Below are 20,055 nucleotides of genomic sequence, written 5' to 3'. Positions count from 1 at the left end.
CTACAGAAGAGGATAAATTTGATGCAGCGAAACTGTAAGTTTGATAACAATAAATGAAATTAATTGCATTTCAATTTTTGCATGTTGTGTGGGGTGACATGGACACGTTTCTGTGGGGTGAATTGGTCCTCCAGGTTTGATGCTTTTCTTTGGTCTAATTGATTCCAGATGCCGCGGAATTACAAAAAAGAGGATGGGTAGACAACGTTGGAAGAAGGAGGGGCTAGTAAGAGCAACGCAGGCCATCAAGGACGGAGTTTCTTTGACCAAGCATCGGGAGTGTTTGAAAATGATCGAACAACAGTGAAAAGTTAATTAAATTACTTCACATTTATTTTAAAAAAAGTATTTTTTATTATTCACTTTTCCCTACTACACAGTTTGAACTTAGAATTATAACTAACTGATGAACCAGTCGTTGGTCGATAAGAATTCTTATCAATTTCGATGATGAGGTTTGCGTAGATATTATGGTCCAGATGTATTTCACAGTGCTCGAATTGTATTAGGAAAGATCCATTAAGGTTTTGTGTGTGATTGCTGCAATTAGATTGTAGTTTTGTATCGACGTTATTAAGTAGAATAGTAGCTGTTGTATTCCAACCAATATCCTCCTTATAAACCCGTATTCCAGCGGGTGGTGGGTGGTACAACACTGATGGTGGCAATTGTACAGCAATTCCAACTATTCCTCTGGGGTTCCCTGATTGCTTCCACTTGGTGGTTGAATAAACTTCACAGATTTCACAGCACAAAATACATTTATTCTTACAAATATCAAACTACATTTTTTATTTTACATTCAGGAACATGTCTCAACAATTACTTATACTGCACAAAAACTGAACAACAATGTTTTTTTTTATTCTCCTCTCTCTCTATTTACAGACATGACAAAAAAAACAAAGCAAAAAACAAAACAAATTCTAACTGACTCTCACAAGTACTTCTCTCGCGTTATTGTTTCACAACTGAGAACTCAGCGCTTTATAGCAAAGTAAGAGCCAGGGATGTACTGTTGGGTTTGTTGTTGTTTACTCGCAGACATCCTCACCCACCCTGAAATACCATATTTCTGAAATGACACAAAAAACCTCTTCGACGGGAAAGGAATCTGGGAGCAACAAATTTACGTCCAAAGGCTTAATTGCTGGGTTCTTCGATTGGCAAAACGCATAATTTTTCCACCGGTCGTTTCAATATTCCTGCAGATGTTTTAAGTGTCACCACCCGCACAATTCCATCATCCCCAGGATGTACCTCCATAATTCTTCCCATTTTCCACCGCATAGGGGGCTGATTGTCGTCTTGAATGATTACCAACCTACCAACTACGATGTCAACAGGTGGTTTCCATCGCTTCATCCTTCCTTGCAGCTGGGCCAAATAATCTCTACGCCATCTCTTCCAGAAGTCTTGTAGCCGTTTCTGGATTAACTGCCAATAATTCAAACGATTAGTGGGCATTGTTTCCACATTTTCTTCCGGAATCGCCTGTAAAGAAGTTCCTATGAGGAAATGGGCCGGTGTCAACGGTTCCAAGTCATTCGGGTCCTCAGACATTTGTGTTAACGGTCTTGAATTAAGGCATCCTTCCACTTGAACGAGCAATGTGCTCATATCCTCGGGAGTCGCCACACTCTCACCAAGAACCTTCAATAAATGGTTTTTTGCTGATCGTACGGCTGCCTCCCACAAGCCTCCGAAGTGTGGCGCGCTAGGTGGATTAAAGTGCCATTGAATCCCTTGATTGGAACACTCCTTGTCCACTTGATTTCGGTGGCTGCTATCTCTCAGCAATTTCAATACTTCCCGAAGTTTATTGCGAGCTCCGATGAAGTTGGTGCCATTGTCGGAGTAAATATCCGTACACATCCCTCTCCTTGAGATAAATCTCCGCAGCGCTTGCAGAAACCGGTCGGTAGATAAATCACTCACCAGCTCTAAGTGTACTGCCTTGGTACACATACAAACGAAGATCGCTACATAGGCCTTCACTGCTGGTCGTCGCGGGGCTAATCTTAGATAAAGTGGTCCGAAGTAGTCAACGCCCGTTCGTGAGAACGGACGAGATACGGTGACCCGTGCCGATGGCAGCTCTCCCATGAACTGCTGGATTGCAGACGGTTTTGATCGATAACACTTTTGGCAGTGATGCACAGTGTAGCGAGCGAGATTCCTTCCACCTAATGGCCAATATCGGAGTCTTATTGCTCCTAGTAGCAGTTGAGGTCCTGCGTGAAGCAACTTCTCATGATAGTGTCTTATAATCAATCTCGTAAAATGGTGCCTAGCGGGCAAAACAATTGGATGCTTCTTATCTTCGGATTCTTTAGAATGCTTTAATCGTCCTCCAACTCTTATCAATCCATCCGTAGATATATATGGGTTATACCAGCGCAGCGGAGATTTGCGTGGAATCGTTTCACCTTTAGAGAGGGTTCTCCATTCCGGATAAAAACATTCTTGTTGAACCTTCGAAATCAGCAATCTTTCTGCCTCTTTCAGCTCGCTTGTGGATAGGAATGTAGTGTCCTTATGAGTGTTTTTGGGTTCGCGAAGCAATTTTATCAATCGTAGCCAACAAGCTGTACGTCGTATCAAATCGACGAAAGCTCCAAACTTCGCGAAATACCAATCATTTGAGTCCACCTTTTCTGAAGCCACGTTGGTTGATATGACTCGGCGCCTTTCCTCATCACCTTCGTCAGCTACTAAATTTTCCGGGAATGTCGGCCAATAATCGGGACCCTTCTCTAACCATGCTGGACCTTGCCACCAAATTGTATTGCCGATGACGTCTTCTGGGGATATCCCCCTAGAAATCAAATCTGCTGGATTGTCAACTCCTGCTACGTGTCTCCAATGACAACCTTCGGACAATGTTTGAATTTTCGCGACTCTATTGGCGACGAAAACATTCCAATTAGATGGTGAAGATGCAATCCAATGTAGAACACACGTCGAATCCGTCCAAAAATATGTTTGAGCTGATATCCTCGTAGAATCATGAATCTTCTCGAATAACAATACCGCAAGAAGTGCCCCACAAAGCTCTAATCTCGGAATAGACTGCGATTTTAATGGAGCAACCCTTGATTTGGACGATAGCAACCTAACTCTTATACTTCCACTCGAATCCATGCTCTTGATGTATACACATGCTCCATATGCTTTCTCAGACGCATCAGAGAAGCAATGTATCTCGACCAGAATTGGATCTGGTATTATAACACAGCGTTCAATCCGGATTTCATTTAGTAGTGAAAGCTGTCGGTGATAACTGCGCCAGATCTCACCCACCGTCGAAGGTACCGGGGTATCCCAATTCATCCTTTCATCCTTTTCATCTTTCAACGTCCACAACATTTGCATAAATATCTTGGCTCTTGTAATAGTAACTCCCAGGAGTCCCAAAGGGTCGAACAGCGTAGCTATTACCGAAAGGATTTGTCGCTTAGATAGTGCTGTGGTTGTAATCGGTAACGGAATATTGAATTGAAACTTTAAAGTGTCTGTTTTCGGCAGCCAAGTCAGGCCCAGTGTCTTCACTGACGGATCTGGGTCCAAATTAATACCCTCCAAGTCTCGAATCGCTAAATTTTCCTCTTTGATTCCTTCTAAAACTAATTGAGAACTCGACGCCCACTTCCGGAGGTGAAACCCACCAGCACTCATCATTTTATCGAGCTGCATCCTCAACTCGATGGCCAAATCCGCTGCATCCGCTCCGGTAATGATATCGTCCATGTAGGTATCCTCACAAACTGCCTTGGCTGCCAGAGGAAAACGACTGACTTCTTCCATGGCAAGCTGCTTAAGTGTACGAGTAGCAAGAAATGGTGCAGGTTTAGTGCCGTACGTGACCGTGCCCAGCTCGTAGGTCTCTGGCTCGTCGTCGGGAGAAGATCGCCAGAGAATCGATTGCAGTGGTTTATCCCTTTGACAGATGTTTATTTGCCTGAACATCTTCTCTACATCGGCAACGAGCATGATCTGCTTCGTGCGACACCGAAGAATTATTGATCGTAGATCTTCCTGAATCACTGGCCCCACCAGCAATCCGTCATTTAATGATACTCCTGTCGAAGTTTTACAAGATGCATCAAAGACAACACGTAGTTTTGTGGTAGTGCTAGTCTCCTTGACTACCGGGTGATGAGGTAGATAACATCGTTGAACCTCATCAGAAACCTTATCAACCCTTCTCATGTGACCGAGCTGAAGGTACTCCTGCATGAACGCCAAATACTGATCACGTAGTAGAGTATCACGCAACAGTCTTCGTTCGGTTCCCTGCAAACGTCTTAGTGCGATTTCTTTCGATTTTCCTAATCTACGAAGGACACCCTCATCCTTGGGCAATGTCACCGTGAATCGGCCATCTATTCCACGCTGTACCGTTCGTTCAAAATGTTCTGCACAGCGAGTTTCTTCCGGCGAATAATAGTTTGATACTCCAATCTCTTCATATTCCCAGAATCTTGCGACCAATGACTCCAAGTTTCCTGATGCAGATATGTTGCAGTTGACTTGAATTGATTGATTGACCACTCTTTCTCGGCTGACACACATCCGCTGACTCAGCCGTTCTGATATAAAATTACTCTCGGAACCTGAATCCAATAAAGCACGAGCGGGGAACACCTGACCACTATCATCCACCATCAAGACAACAGCAGTAGCCAGTAATACCTGAGAAGAGAACTGCTGCGTTGTGCAAACGGTTTTGGTTGACACATTTGCTGTTTGGGTTGAAGTTGATGCCTTTGATCCAGATTCCTTGCCCTTTGCAACCACCGTACCCTTCATGAAGCCTTCCCTTTCTGTCTTGAAGCATACCAATGTATGGTGTCGACCCTGGCATTTTCGACAGGAAAACTTGGATTTACAATCCTTCGCCTGATGTCCTACCCGAAAACAATTGCGGCAAAGCGAATGGGTCCTTAAAAGTGCGTCTCTTTCCGCTACCTCTAGCCGATGAAACACTTGACATTGGTACAATAGATGCTCGCCCTTACAGGCCACACAACGCCCTTCGAAACTCTGCATGCTGCTATAATTGGTTTTCGTAAACGCTGTTCTCGGTTTCGAAAACTGTTGGAGTGGGTTTGGTCCTTTAACATCAACGGATTTGCTGGGAAGAGATTCAAGCATTTGAACACGTCGCCGAATGAAGTCCGTTAAGTCGGACAATGTATCTTGCTCCTTGGACGTAGAGAATTCCTCCCAGCCTCTGCGTGTTACCGGGTCAAGTCGTGCTGTAAGTATGTGGACAAGCAGTAGATCCTTATAGTCCTCCGGTTCTATGACTTGATCTAAATTTTTCACGACCCTCTCGAATCCCTCTAACAAGATGTGAAGTTCGCTGACTGATTCCTTGGTTAATGTTGGAAGCTTAAATAGCGATTGTACTTGACGTTTCCTCAACTGTTTACTGTTATCAAAACGCTTCAACAACATATCCCAGGCAATTTGATAATTGGCCCTTGTAATTTTCAGCGGATCTATCAGGCTTTTCGGTTCCCCCTGAAGACAACCCTTGAGGTAGTGGAACTTCTCCACCTCTGGTAACTCCGTTTTATGGTGGATGAGTGAAGTGAATAGATCTCGGAAACTCAGCCACTCATCTATGTCCCCATTGAATGAAGGTAAACTTATTTGAGGGAGACGCACGCGATCAACACCATAAACCACTGAATCGTTCATTCGAACAGACTGTTCCAGCCCCATTGGACCCTGCAGCTTCTTAGATTTATCTACGAGGAATGATTTGGCTCGATAATACCTATCACTAAATTCCTGTCGGTCCTTATCGTACGATTCCTCATCCGCGAGATAATCTTCATGTGCCCTAATCTCTACCAATGTATCACAAAACTTCTCCCATAGCTCATCTACCTTCTCTAACCGAATGTCAACATCTGTAACAGTTGCATTTTCTTCGTAGTATTCCACGAAACGCCAGATGTCGTTGAAAGAAGCCTGGACATCGTTCAACCTCGCTATGAGCAGCTTCAGCGAAGGAGCCTTCTTAGCAGCGGATATTACTGGCGGCATGTTGATGGAACGTTATCGGCACCGTTGTTGAAAAGGATTGAACGTGTTGGTAGATATCTATCGAAGTCCTAGCTCCGCTAGGCATATACTAGTGTAGTTTACCTTACAACGTAAACCGATGCACCCAATGTGATGTGCGAACAGTCTAGCGATGAGATTGTAATCGCCAAGCAATTTTTACTTTGTACTCCGATGGGGCAGGTGTTTTAGCGAAGAGGTGGGGTATTTTATGTAATATTCCGTAAAATAACTTCGGTGGACATATACAGTTCCAACTCACCCGGAGAACTAATCGTCGCGCCAATCAATGAACCAGTAGAAATTGCCCAATTGCAACAATTAACCAATGAACCAGTATATGTTTACTTGTAGACCAATACACTCATTGATGTGCAGGGAAGTGGGTTGTATGAATGAATCGAAGAGGATACAAGTTTATTTTAAAACGTGTATTAATCTTGCCTAGCTTCGGCGCATATACTATTCTAATGCACTCACCCAGGCAAAATTTCAGATGAACTTCCTCTTCGTATGCAGCACTCAATAAAACAGCGATGCAGGGTGGCTGGCCTCCTTATGGTGAACTTAGTGGGTGGTGGATCAATCAAAATGTTGGTTCACGTGGCGTTCCAGATATGTATAAGTGGATGTTCATGTAGCGCTCAATCCAACAATTGCGATTGTTGATTTTCAATCCTCGTTAACGATCCCGTTCTCGAAAACGTGAATTCCGGAAATGAACCAGTGTTAGTACCGAACTATGGTGCGAGCTTCGCTGGACATATAGGTATTATTTGCTCTAACTAACCTGAACAAAAATAACTGCCGGTGGGTGTCCAAACGATTGCAATTGTTCCTTTTTGTGATTTGTGCTGTGTAGTGATGGCTGCCGATCAATTATTCTTTTTGCGATAAATAGGTTGTCCTCAATTGCCAGTCCGAGTACTTGTTGGTGACGTTATAATGGTCAAATCCTTGGTTCTGATTCGTTGGATCCGGTTCGAAGGACCAAAATGTTGTATTCCAACCAATATCCTCCTTATAAACCCGTATTCCAGCGGGTGGTGGGTGGTACAACACTGATGGTGGCAATTGTACAGCAATTCCAACTATTCCTCTGGGGTTCCCTGATTGCTTCCACTTGGTGGTTGAATAAACTTCACAGATTTCACAGCACAAAATACATTTATTCTTACAAATATCAAACTACATTTTTTATTTTACATTCAGGAACATGTCTCAACAATTACTTATACTGCACAAAAACTGAACAACAATGTTTTTTTTTATTCTCCTCTCTCTCTATTTACAGACATGACAAAAAAAAAAACAAAGCAAAAAACAAAACAAATTCTAACTGACTCTCACAAGTACTTCTCTCGGGTTATTGTTTCACAACTGGGAACTCAGCGCTTTATAGCAAAGTAAGAGCCAGGGATGTACTGTTGGGTTTGTTGTTGTTTACTCGCAGACAGTAGCATCATTAATTCGTTTGATTATTCCGGTTGTATGAACTATTTCATAGTTGCAGTCTGCGTGTTGAATATGAACCAAATTGTTGTTACATTGGTTAGGTAATTGTAATACATCAGTATCACATATGAACATATTGGATTCTGCAGAACATTTCTTTGAAGTCTCGTATATATGAGAATCATTTTTAATAATATAGTTATTTTTCACTGATACTCTCTTTTTGTTCTGAATAAGGGGCTCTATGTATTCATAATCATATTGTTCATTTGATAATTGCGGTATTTTCAACATATACATTATGTGTGTTTTGTTCATAATGATATGTACGATTGATTTTGATAATAAGTCTTCATATGAATCAACATAGATATTTGCTTGTTCCAAAAATGTCTTTGTTTTTAAATAGTCTTTGATGGAAAAAAATTCGACTGCTCGGAATTCCATGTTTGGCTAGCAAAATGGCATCTTCTAGTATTTCAATTTGATGTTGGATGATATCAATATTCAGTATTATTGTCAAAAGATTCAATTCTATTACATGTTGTTGTTGAGATTTGTAGTCCAATTGCAGAAGATCATTAGTTATTTTACTGATGTGTTGTATTCTTCCATTAATAGCATGATTGATGAGTATTTGATCATTATTATTTGTAATCAAATCATTCATAGTTTTGTTAATCATTCGGAGGTCGCTCGCATCAGGGTTCCCTGCTATCCATTTCCAAAACGTTCCTATTTTGTCCCATCGTTTAGTGCGTTGTTTTTCTGGATTGATCTTCGAAAATGTTTGTTGTAACAATAGGTTTTTATTTCTAAGGAGTGCATACAATTGATTGTTATAAACTTTTTGGTTTACTAGTTTATCAAAGTTATCTATTATATCTTGGAATTGAAATAATTCAATGGGTTGTATTACTCTTACATATCCTAATTTCAATTTTACTTTTCCTAAACTAATAATTGCGATTGGATTATTATTTAAATCATGAATTTGAATATTTCCATATACGAAGGATAAACTAACATATTTGTAAAAAAAAAAAAAATAAATATATTGTTATTCATTGTTATTAATTTTTATATATTTTTCTTAAATTCGATTTATGAACTTTTCTTCCCTGTTCATCTATAATATATGTTTTATGATTTTCTAAAACTTTTATAAACTTGTAACGTGGTTCTCTTTTCGATATAGAATTGGTTTTTTCATACACATAGCTTGATATAGGAAAATCTATATAAATTGGATCATTGATTTTATTATCTTTGTTCTCATATAATTTTATTATTCGATCTATATTCTTTTGTTTTTGTTTTGCGAAGTCTTGCATTGATAAATTCTCTATATTAACTCCTGTATATACATTTTTAGGAGTATCATGAATGAATGAACTGTATTATTATATTTATGAACGGCTATTTGAACTAAATCATTAATTGGTAATTCATTAATTGTACTTGTATTTCTGATACATCTTATTATTTCTCTAATTGTAGAATGAACTCGTTCGACCTGACCATTCGTTTCTGTATGATTTACTGGAGTTTTGAATATTTGTATCCCTAGATTTCGTATTTGTTGTTCTATAATTTCAGATGTAAATGTTTTTTCATTATCTATTACAATAGTTGCTGGAACATCCCAGTCATATATTAAATCCATTAAAGGTTCTTGGACATCTAATATTGATCGTGATTTTATTGGTTTAACTTTAACAAATTTGGACAGTTTGTCTATTTGCAAAGCCCATACTATAGCTAACATCTCTTTTTCATTGGTTGCATAATTTTCTTCGGTTTAAATAGTGTTCGTGAAATGAATGAAATGGGTCTATCTCCATTATCTGTTTTTTGGGATAAATCTGCTCCAATTGCTTTATTTGAAGCATCAGTTGTTAATATAAATGGTTCTTTGAAATTTGGGAAAATTAATACATCATTTGAAGATAAGATATTTTTCAATGTTTCAAAAGCTTTAACTGCTTCTTCATTAAATGAAATAGGAAAATTTCTAGATTCATGTTTCGAAATTTTTCGATGACCATCTTCGCCTCTTAGAAGAATTGTTAATGGTTTTGCCAATTTTGCATAATCTTTAACAAAACGTCTATAATAGCCAGATAATCCTAAAAACATTCTTAACTCTTTCAAATTTGTTGGTTGGGGATATTTTTTTATTGCTTCAACTTTTTTGGAATTTGGCATTAAACCATTTTCTGAAACGATAAATCCTAAAAATTCTACTTTAGTTTTAAGAAATTCTGATTTATCAGGTTGTATGCTAAAATTTGCTTTTTTCAATGTTTCAAATATGGTTTCTAAATTTTTTAAATGTTCCTCAAAAGTTTTGCTGAAAATAATTTTGTCATCAATATAGACATGACATATTTTACCAATATGTTCCCTAAGAACATCATCCATAACTCTTTGAAAAATGCTAGGTGCATTTTTTAAGCCAAATGACATACGAACGAACTCGTATTTACCATTATTAATTGAAAAAGCGGTTTTTTCTATATCTTTTTCACTCATGGGAATGTGATGAAAACCTGAAGCAAGGTCTAAAGTGGTGAAGTATTTATTTCTTCCTAAATTTGCAAGAACTGTTGATGTATCAGGTATAGCATACCGATCACTAATTGTTTTTGAATTAATTTTTCTATAATCAAATACTAAACGGTATTTTTTTGTATTAGAAGCATCGGATTTTTTTGGAACAATCCATATTGGTGAATTATAGGGAGTTTTTGAAGGCCTTATAATTCCATCACTTAATAATTTTTCAATTTGTTTTTCCACTTCACCTCTAAGTGCATGTGGATATGGATATGATTTTGAATAAATAGGATTGTCATCATTCATTCTTATTTCTGCTTTTATTCCTGTAGTGAAAGACAACTTACCATCCGGTTGTTGAAAAAGATCCTGAAATTTAAGTATTAGATTATTAATTTGACGTTTTTCTATCTCCGACAAGTGTTCATTTTTAATAAGCTGATTTACTTCCTGAATCCTGTGCTGTAATAAAGGAATAGTATATTTATTATTTATCAATAATTTTTCATTGGATATGTCAATTATTGCCTTTAGATCTTTCATAGTATCATGACCAATAATAGCATCAAAAGTTTTTAGGTTATTCATATGAAACAATTCTACCATTTTATCGGAATAAGGTTGAAATAATCGAGCTTGAGAATATTTTTCAATTTTAATATTTCCTCCAACAGATGACACTTCAAATGGTTTCTCTAAATTGTGTGAAATTATGGTATACTTAGGATGAATATAATTTTTATTCGATCCTGTATCGATTAAAATTTTCAAAGGATTAACACATTTGCCATAATATAAAAAATATGGCAATGTAGATTTTACACTAAAAAATTAAGTTCGGCATTTTCAGTAGCACATTCTGGGGCTTCGTAATTTATATTGTCTAAATATCTATCGAAACTTGTACCATTAAATTCTTCATTGGCCAAATATGGCACTTGTTCAAAATATTGTTCAGTATCAATGTCGGGTTGGTCATTTGTTTGTATATTGAAATTTTTATTAGGTCTATTCACATAATTTATGTGTTTAGATCTAAGAGATTGATCTACTTCCATTGGTACAGGTTTATCGAAATTATGAACTTGTTTTGGTATAAATGGATTTCTTGGGATTGGAGGTGGCATTATTGGATGTGTTGGGAACACTGGCAACCGTAACTCAAAAAGCATCACAGGGCTCACCGTTGGCAGGCGACTGTCATCGGATTGACGTCATCGATGTGTCACCGAGAATGAGGTTGTCTCCTCGAAAACGTGTTCTTTAAGTCAGTCTATTTTAATTGTCTCACGAATAAAGTTTAAGTTATTGTAACGTTAGTATATTCGTTCATTTCACCACCTCGCAACGCGAGCGTTACAACAGTGGCGACGAGAACGCGAGTTTGTTTTTCGTGAGTTTTACGAATTTTGACGGAAAATCCGCGTAGAGGAAGCGCGATCGAATTTCAACTACGACGCCGCCGCCGAACAAAAGGAAGCGTACCTTCAGCAAAATGGAGGGTCAACAGAATCAGCCTCCGAATGGACACCCACAGTTTCGTCAACAGCAGCTTCCTTCCCAAGCGGTGCCACCAGGTCTGAATCCGGGAAACAGTCCACCCGGTCATCAACAGCAGTACCATCAGCAGCCGATTTTTACCCAGGGAATGACGGCGGATAGTGTCATCGTACAAATTTTGCAACACCTTCAGCAGCAACAGGCAGTAACAAACCAGCTTCTCCAGCAGCAGCGTGAAGGCACACATCAACAGCAGGAGTTCCTGCAACAGCAGGAAGCGCTTTTCCGGAATGCGATGTCATCAATCAACGTCAGCGTTCCCCTAATCCAGAAGCCATCTTGGATTCGCTAGCTGGGAACATCAAAGAGTTCCAGTTTGATCCTGAGAACCACTGTACTTTCGCTGCCTGGTACGCTCGATACGAGGACCTCTTCGCCGAGGATGCGCACAGACTGGATGACGATGCTAAAGTGAGGTTACTTCTGCGCCGCCTGGGAACCAATGAGCACTACAGATACGTGAGCTACATATTACCAAGTACGCCGAAGGATTTCACGTTCGACGTAACGGTTCAGAAGCTTACAGCACTATTCGGGACCACAGAATCAATGGTGAAGAAACGCTACAGTACGCTCACCATCGCTAAAACCCCGACTGAAGATTACGTCACTTTCGCGTGTCGGGTAAACAAAATGTGCGTAGAATTCGAGCTGAAGAAGATGTCCGAGCAACAATTTAAGTGCCTAATGTTCGTTTGTGGTCTCAAGGGTGAGTGTGACGCCGATGTACGTACCAGGCTGTTGGTGAAGATTGAGAGCAACGATGATGTCACCCTAGAGGCGATGATTGATGAATGTCAGCGGCTGATCAATCTAAAGAACGATACAGCGATGATTGAAGGTCCATCCGGACAGGTGCAAGCAATCAAAGGAGGTTCACATCATCATCAGAGGAAGTTCCAGAAGCGGTCAACAGAACGATGGAAAGGTTCTCTAGTGCCGGAAGAGGTGAAGAAGATTCCTGCGACTCCGTGCTGGAACTGTGGTGCGATGCACTACTCGAAGCATTGCAGTTTCCGCAACCACAGATGCAACGAATGTAGGCAGTTAGGCCATAAGGAGGGCTACTGTTCAACAACGAAACGTTCGTCCAAACCAGTGAAGCAGCGCAACAGGAAGGTTTCTACCAAAACCATCGCACTTTCCGTGGGCAACGTCCAGAGCAAGCGACGGTTCGTGCAGGTAGAAATCAATGGTGTTCCAGTGCGCCTACAATTGGATACGGCATCGGATATCACAATTGTGTCCGAGCAGGTCTGGAAGCAGCTGGGTCAGCCAACAACGGTGCCGGCAACACAGATCGCAAAGTCAGCGTCGGGTGAACAGCTCGATCTGCAGTACGAGTTTGCATGTGAGGTATCATTCAACGGGTCAGCGCAGCAGGGCAGGATTTTCGTCTCCAAGTGTTCGCTCAACCTACTGGGCATCGACTTCATCGACAAATTCGATCTTTGGTCACTACCGATGGACAATTTCTGCAACCATATCAGTGGTGTACCTGTAGATGTAAATTCATTGCAGAAGGCGTACCCGAAGTTATTCAGCAATACATTGGGGCTGTGCAATAAGGCCAAAGTCAAGCTAGTTTTAAAGGAATCCTGTCGACCAGTTTTCCGCCCTCGTCGACCAGTTTCCTATGCTATGCTACCAACAGTTGACGAAGAGCTCGATCGTCTGGAACGGTTGAATATTATTTCACCTGTAAATTACTCCGAGTGGGCGGCTCCAATAGTGGTTGTTAGGAAGGCGAACGGCAGCATACGCATTTGTGGGGACTACTCCACTGGGCTCAACGAGCGGCTCCAATCTCATCAATATCCGCTCCCGCTTCCACAGGACATTTTCTCCAAACTGGCCGGTTGCATCGTGTTCAGCACAATCGATTTGTCTGATGCTTTCCTACAGATGGAAGTCTATGATAGTTCACGCCGTATGCTCACAATAAACACGCACCGGGGGTTGTATGAATACAACAGATTACCACCCGGAGTGAAGGCAGCACCAGGGGCATTTCAGCAGATGATTGATACCATGCTGGGCGGACTTTCGGATACCTCTGGCTACTTGGACGATGTTATCGTCGGAGGCAAGAATGCTGAAGAGCACCAACGAAATCTGCACACCGTTTTACAGCGGATTCAAGAGTACGGTTTCACCATACGTCCTGAGAAGTGCTCATTTGCGAAGCCACAGATTCGGTACTTGGGATTTCTGTTAGATCGTCATGGCATCCGCCCGGATCCAGCAAAAATTGCAGCCATCAAGAATATGGCGCCACCACAGGACTTGACCGGAGTGCGTTCCTTCCTGGGGGCAATAAACTATTACGGGAAGTTCGTCCCAAGCATGAGAACTATCCGTTATCCGTTGGATGAACTTCTCAAGAGCAGCACATCATTCATCTGGACTCCGGAATGCCAGCAGACGTTCGACAAATTCAAGGAAATATTGTCCTCCGAACTCCTGCTCACCCATTACAACCCGGAACAGGAAATTATAGTATCAGCCGACGCATCATCAGTCGGAGTAGGAGCAACAATAAGCCATAAATTTCCTGACGGCAAGGTCAAGGTTATCCAGCATGCTTCTCGGGCACTCAACGCTGTCGAACAACGATACTCCCAGCCGGATCGTGAAGGTCTTGCGATAGTGTTTGCGGTAACCAAATTCCATAAGTTCATATTTGGAAGGAGGTTCCAGCTTCAAACAGACCATGCACCGCTTCTACGTATTTTCGGGTCCAAAAAAGGGATACCGGTTTACACGGCCAACCGGCTCCAACGTTGGGCCTTAACATTGCTTAATTATGACTTTTCCATGGAATACGTCCCGACCGACAAATTTGGAAATGCTGACGTGTTGTCCAGGCTCATCAACCATCATGCCAAGCCGGACGAGGATTTCGTCGTAGCGTGCACCAACTTAGAAGATGATTTGAGGTCAGTAGCGATAAGTAGCGTCAGTTGTTTACCTCTCAGTTTCAGTATGGTACAACAAGCAACCAAAACCGATCCAGTACTGCGGAAGATTCACCGTTTCATCCGAGACGGGTGGCCAACATCCAAGTTTGAAACGCAAGACATTGAGCTGCGAAGATTCCATGATCGTCAAGAGGGATTATCGATCGTCCAGGATTGCATCATGTTCGGGGACAGGTTGGTGATCCCCTCCATTTACCGAAAAAGGTGCTTGGCTCAACTCCACAAGGGCCATCCAGGGATGCATCGAATGAAAGTAGTCGCACGCAGCTATGTGTACTGGCCGGGATTGGATGAGGAGATAGCCAGTTTCGTCAGATCTTGTCCACACTGCGCAGCAGCAGCACGGTCTCCTCCGAAGGCGAATCCTGTACCGTGGCCATTACCCACCGCTCCGTGGCAGCGTGTTCACGCTGACTATGCGGGTCCGCTTGATGGGGAATTCTACCTCATTGTCGTCGACGCTTACAGCAAATGGCCGGAAATCTTTGCAACCCGGCAAATTACGACGAAAGCAACTACCAACTTACTGCGTCCGCTCTTCGCCAACAAGGGAATGCCGGAACTTCTGGTTACAGACAACGGCACCCAATTCAAAAGCGAGGAGTTTAGCCAATATTGCCGTGAAAACGGAATACAGCATGTCACTACTGCGCCCTTCCATCCGCAATCTAACGGCCAGGCCGAAAGATTCGTCGACACTTTTAAACGTGCAGTCCGTAAAATTCAGGAGGGAAAAGGCAACATAAAGCAGGCTCTGGATGTTTTCCTTCTCACGTACCGGACTACACCAAACGCAAACGTGTCAGATGGGAGATCACCCGCCGAAGCCATGTACAATCGACCGTTGCGGACATCCATGGATCTGCTACGAGCGCCGCGTGAACAGATGCCAGCAATTTGCACCGAAGCTACTTCAAGTCAACCGAGAACTTTCACAGCAAAGGATCCTGTATACGCTAAGGTCTACGCGAACAATAAGTGGACTTGGGTATCGGGCATCATAGTCGAGAAGATAGGCAAGGTGATGTACAATGTCCGGTTTAACAAAAAGATAATTCGATCCCACATCAATCAACTGAGGGCACGAGCAGCATCAGAACCGGATGCTGAGCAGATGACTCAATTGAAGAAGCAGCTACCAATCAACATCCTGTTGAATGAGTGGAAGTTGTCTTGTCCTGCATCACCTGCTGGGTTGGCAGCTACATCACCACTGCTGGAACAGCATGTCAATCCGTCATCAACAACGTCACCAGCGGATATGCCCTTGCCATTCCCAGCATTCTGTAGAATAAAGTCATCATCATCTTCGTCTTCAAATTCAGCGGACTTCCAATCCGCAAACGACTCGTCTCCTGCAATCAAGGTACCTAGGCGCTCTTCTCGCAATCGAAGGCCGCCTCAATGGTTCCAGACATACCACAGGTATTAAGGAGGGAGATGTTGGGAACACTGGCAACCGTAACTCAAAAAGCATTACAGGGCTCACCGTTGGCAGGCGACTGTCATCGGATTGACGTCATCGATGTGTCACCGAGAATGAGGTTGTCTCCTCGAAAACGTGTTCTTTAAGTCAGTCTATTTTAATTGTCTCACGAATAAAGTTTAAGTTATTGTAACGTTAGTATATTCGTTCATTTCACCACCTCGCAACGCGAGCGTTACAACAGGATGTCTGGGTGTATTCCAATTAGGTTTAGGTATAAAATTTTGGCGAGGTATAAAATGTGGCTGATTGTTGCCTGGTACATAGTTCGGTTGAACATATCGTGGTTGATGAGTAAAATTTGGTCGAGGTGCAAAATTAGGATTAAAATAAGGTCGTGGTGTGAAATTAGAATGTGGCATAAATTTTTGCTGATTTGAAGGTTTAGCAGGCAAAGGAATTGAATTCTTTGGTCCAGTTGATTCATAGTGTCTTGGTTTAATTAAAGATTTTCTAAATTCGATATTCTGAAAAGTTATACAATATGCATACGCTGAGGCTAAAGAATCAGGATTATGATTCTTTAGGAATTTACCAACTTCTCCGTCAAGTCCCTTTATAAAGGAATCTATCGCTTTCTTATTAAACATATTGATCATTGATCCCCTAATTTTTCGCCTGATTGTGGTGCATATTGCGTAAAATTTATTTTTTTGAGTTACAGTACTTGATAAATTCGGCTGATACGCCTTAACTAGCGCGTCAACGTCTCTTATCCAATTTGTGAGTTCGTCATTGTTTCCCGAAAAAATCGGAATTTCTTTAATTAAGTCCGGAATTTTTTCAATTACAGATGGATCTGCTGGAGATCCATCACTATTTTGATATATTAAAATAGGATCTCTATAATCGATAATTTCCAAGTCCGTGGTCTGTCTGTTTTCCAAAGTTTCAATCCTTTCTAATATTTCTCGAATTTGTTCCGCCATACTGATATTTAAATTTCGAAAATTAGATATTAGGTCCTCAATTTTTAAATAATTTAATTTCCAAAGAATAAATTATATCGATACAAAATATATATATTTCAAAAAATAGTTCACCTTTTTTATCACTTTATAATAAATGTTTATTTCTTTTTTTTTTTTAAATAAATTAACTCATTTATTTTTTTCTTCACTTTATTTATACACTTTTATATAAAAAAATAATAATAAATATTAACTTACAATATTATCCTTATATACATGGAGATCCGTCGTGGTGTTACACTTTCCCGACACGGATGTATTCTTCACGTTCCTCCACGAGCGAGTTATTGGCTGTCGTGGTTACTGGTGTACAAATCGTGCGGCTGCTACTGCGGTCAAGTGTCCCTTTTTCGTGTTCAAATAACTTAGCACTCGCGAACTTTTTCGTGGCGATTTCACTTTGCTATTTTCAACACTACTTACACACGGCGGTCCCTATTCGGGCGCCAGTTAATTAAATTACTTCACATTTATTTAAAAAAAAGTATTTTTTATTATTCACTTTTCCCTACTACACAGTTTGAACTTAGAATTTTAACTAACTGATGAACCGCTGCTCCCTGGTTTTATATTGTCAATTTGGAATGCGCCAGTTGGTTTCCCCGAAACGCAAGTGGCGCGCGTTGTCGCTCGTCGGTAGTGTTTTGTGTTTAATTTCTCCGGTATTGGCAGGTGTTTCTGGAACTGGTGCTGCATGTTTTGGCTGGCATCGCTGAGTGCATCGGTGGATTTTCTAGAATTAGATGTTGCGGCTGGAACTGGTGCTAGCTCTTGTTAACTGATTCATGCAGAATTCATCTTCTCAATGCAATTTTTCTGGTCTGGAATCTGGCCAAAGCACCTGATATCGAGTTACTCATTGTAACATTATCCTAAAACACTTTACATAAACATAAGTATGTTTTTTTCGATGAAACACACACTGGTCCAAATCATCCCGCATCAAATTTTAATGTCCAGAAATCATCTCTTTTATTTATAATTTTTTTTCCCCTGTTGGGTGTGAACCACTGCGTCCATTATTTTGAACTATTGTGGTATACTCCATTTTTTTATACTACACTTCAAGCTTATCTACTACTTATTGATGAAGGAGTAGACTGAAAGCTATAGCGAGATAGGTGCCAATCAGGAATAATCTGTTTGATAAAATTTATAATCCTGATCGGCGACGCAGACCAAATTTCCTTGTGCTCCAGAATAGCTCTATCAAAGTTTTGAAGTCTGCGTCTAGTTAGAGCTCCGCAATTGCAGAACAAATGTTCCGAGGTTTTCGCTCTCGGCATTGCAAAAGCGACAAATATCTGTTGCTAAACCTATGTTTTTAAGATGGTATTTCTCGGACAGTGTCCTGTTACAAGATCAGTGAATGTGCTGAGGTCTTTCTTACTAAGGCTTAGCAGGTGTTGAGTAATTTTAATACTCGGCGTAATAAATTTTTTCGCCTGTTTAAGTTTTGCAGCCATCCAATTGGCTGTCACTTCCCGGTCTTCCCATTTATTCAGCTCACTTTTCAACACACAGTCAGAAAGTCCTGAGAATGGTTCTGGACCGGTGAATGGAGAGTTTGAGCCGTTCCTGGCAAGTTCATCTGTTCGCTCGTTGTCCTCTATACCGCAATGGCCAGGAATCCAGTACAGTTGTACCGAACTTATCTAACTTGATGGCCGAAAAGGGAAATGTATTCCCAGACAATTTTTGAAGTGCCGCCTGACTGTCTGAGAATATGCAGATGTTTGCATGTCTATATTTTCTTTTGAGGCAGACATTAAAACATTCTATTATTGCAGCTATTTCTGCCTGAGAAACTATAGGCCAGTTTCCCATAGCCACAGAGATTTTTGTTCTGGATCCATACACTCCGGCATCTGTTCTGATTCCCATTTTCGACCCATCAGTGTAGAACATGATTGAACCTTTACGAACGTTAGGACCACCTTCATCCCATACTGAACGAAAATGTTCGATCACTCTGTATGGAATGTCATAATTTGTCCTAGTTTCCATCCAATCACTGTTCATCTCTGAGGCTGGTCCAATGGGTAAGAGATTCAGGATGCTCAAGTGACCAGTTTTGTCCCCGTCTAGTATTTTTTTCCATCTTTGAACCTTTAGAGCGCTTCTATTAGCCTCCAGCTGAACATGTGGACCCAAAGGTAACAGGTGGAGGATAGCCTCCAATGCCTTTGAGGGTGTGCTTCGCATTGCTCCAGTAATTGCAACGCATGCTAGTCGTTGGAGTTTGTTTAGCTTTTTTGTAGCTACAGTCTCCTTAGTATTTGGCCACCATACAAGTGAGACATAGGTTATCCTAGGCCGAACAATTGCAGAGTAAACCCACATAACCATTTTTCCTATCATGCCCATAGGACTGAGTTGGCCTTGCAGATTATTGAATCTAAGTGCGCATTCCAGTTTAGTTTAGCATCTAGGATAACACCTAGATATTTCACTGAAGCGCTGCTTTTTATTTCCTCTCCCCCAAGATGTAAAGACTGCAGATGCCGTTTTTTCTTTTTGGTGAAAGGAATAATTGTTGTTTTGAGGGATTTATACTCAGACCTTCTGTGATACACCAGGATTGTGTAAAGTTTAGGGCCATCTGCATTCTGCTCGATATCACGTCGTCGAACTTTCCACGTACCATTAAGACTAGATCATCAGCAAAGCCCACAACCTCGAATCCTTTTGCCTCTAAGCTTATCAGAAGGTCGTCAACTACTTGTGACCAAAGGAGAGGTGATAGCACGCCTCCTCGTGGGCAACCCTTTGTTGCAATCACAGAATTAGACGACCCACCCAGCTCCGAGGTGATTCGTCTAAGTGTGAGCATGCCCAGGATCCGTTGGACTATGCAGTTATCGAAGTGTCTTATTCTCATAGCTTGTGCCATTGATACAGTGATAGACATTCGTTTAGCCGCACTTGGAAAAAACTTGAAACACTTACAAAACAACAAGGAATG

At 41.2% G+C, this 20,055-nt stretch overlaps 3 protein-coding genes across 4 annotated transcripts; 2 read left to right on the top strand and 1 right to left on the bottom strand.

Annotated features, from left to right (window-relative positions):
* Positions 1 to 375: 375 nt before the first annotated feature.
* Positions 376 to 8,555, bottom strand: LOC129770600 (uncharacterized). Of its 2 annotated transcripts, XM_055773545.1 has the most exons (3): positions 6,869 to 8,555; positions 605 to 6,774; positions 376 to 540 (listed from the first exon to the last, which is right to left on the bottom strand). In XM_055773545.1, exon 2 carries the CDS (start codon positions 6,058 to 6,060, stop codon positions 1,144 to 1,146), a length of 4,917 nt encoding a protein of 1,638 aa, XP_055629520.1. In that variant the 5' UTR covers positions 6,061 to 6,774; positions 6,869 to 8,555; the 3' UTR covers positions 376 to 540; positions 605 to 1,143. The 2 variants fall into 2 exon arrangements, with proteins under 2 accessions (XP_055629520.1, XP_055629519.1); XM_055773544.1 differs by having other exon boundaries at positions 605 to 8,555.
* A 3,032-nt stretch (positions 8,556 to 11,587) lies between these two features.
* On the top strand, positions 11,588 to 13,870 carry LOC129765649 (uncharacterized protein K02A2.6-like). The gene is made up of 3 exons (XM_055766058.1): positions 11,588 to 11,902; positions 11,968 to 13,796; positions 13,846 to 13,870. Exons 1-3 carry the CDS (start codon positions 11,588 to 11,590, stop codon positions 13,868 to 13,870), a joined length of 2,169 nt encoding a protein of 722 aa, XP_055622033.1.
* A 50-nt stretch (positions 13,871 to 13,920) lies between these two features.
* Positions 13,921 to 16,065, top strand: LOC129765648 (uncharacterized protein K02A2.6-like). Its single transcript, XM_055766057.1, has one exon. The coding sequence runs from the start codon at positions 13,921 to 13,923 to the stop codon at positions 16,063 to 16,065; it is 2,145 nt and encodes a 714-aa protein (XP_055622032.1).
* The last annotated feature ends 3,990 nt before the right edge of the window (positions 16,066 to 20,055 follow it).

The sequence above is a fragment of the Toxorhynchites rutilus genome, chromosome 2, assembly GCF_029784135.1.
Source record: "Toxorhynchites rutilus septentrionalis strain SRP chromosome 2, ASM2978413v1, whole genome shotgun sequence".
NCBI lineage: Eukaryota > Metazoa > Arthropoda > Insecta > Diptera > Culicidae > Toxorhynchites > Toxorhynchites rutilus.
This window is presented reverse-complemented; position numbering and strand designations above follow the sequence as displayed.

Coding starts and splice junctions, on each gene's coding strand:
- LOC129765648 (XM_055766057.1), top strand. CDS start 13,921: ATGGCGCCACCACAGGACTTGACCGGAGTGCGTTCCTTCCTGGGGGCA.
- LOC129765649 (XM_055766058.1), top strand. CDS start 11,588: ATGGAGGGTCAACAGAATCAGCCTCCGAATGGACACCCACAGTTTCGT. Junction 11,903..11,967: donor ATGCGATGTCATCAATCAAC/GTCAGCGTTCCC, acceptor AAAGAGTTCCAG/TTTGATCCTGAGAACCACTG. Junction 13,797..13,845: donor GTTTTACAGCGGATTCAAGA/GTACGGTTTCAC, acceptor GCGAAGCCACAG/ATTCGGTACTTGGGATTTCT.
- LOC129770600 (XM_055773544.1), bottom strand. CDS start 6,060: ATGCCGCCAGTAATATCCGCTGCTAAGAAGGCTCCTTCGCTGAAGCTG.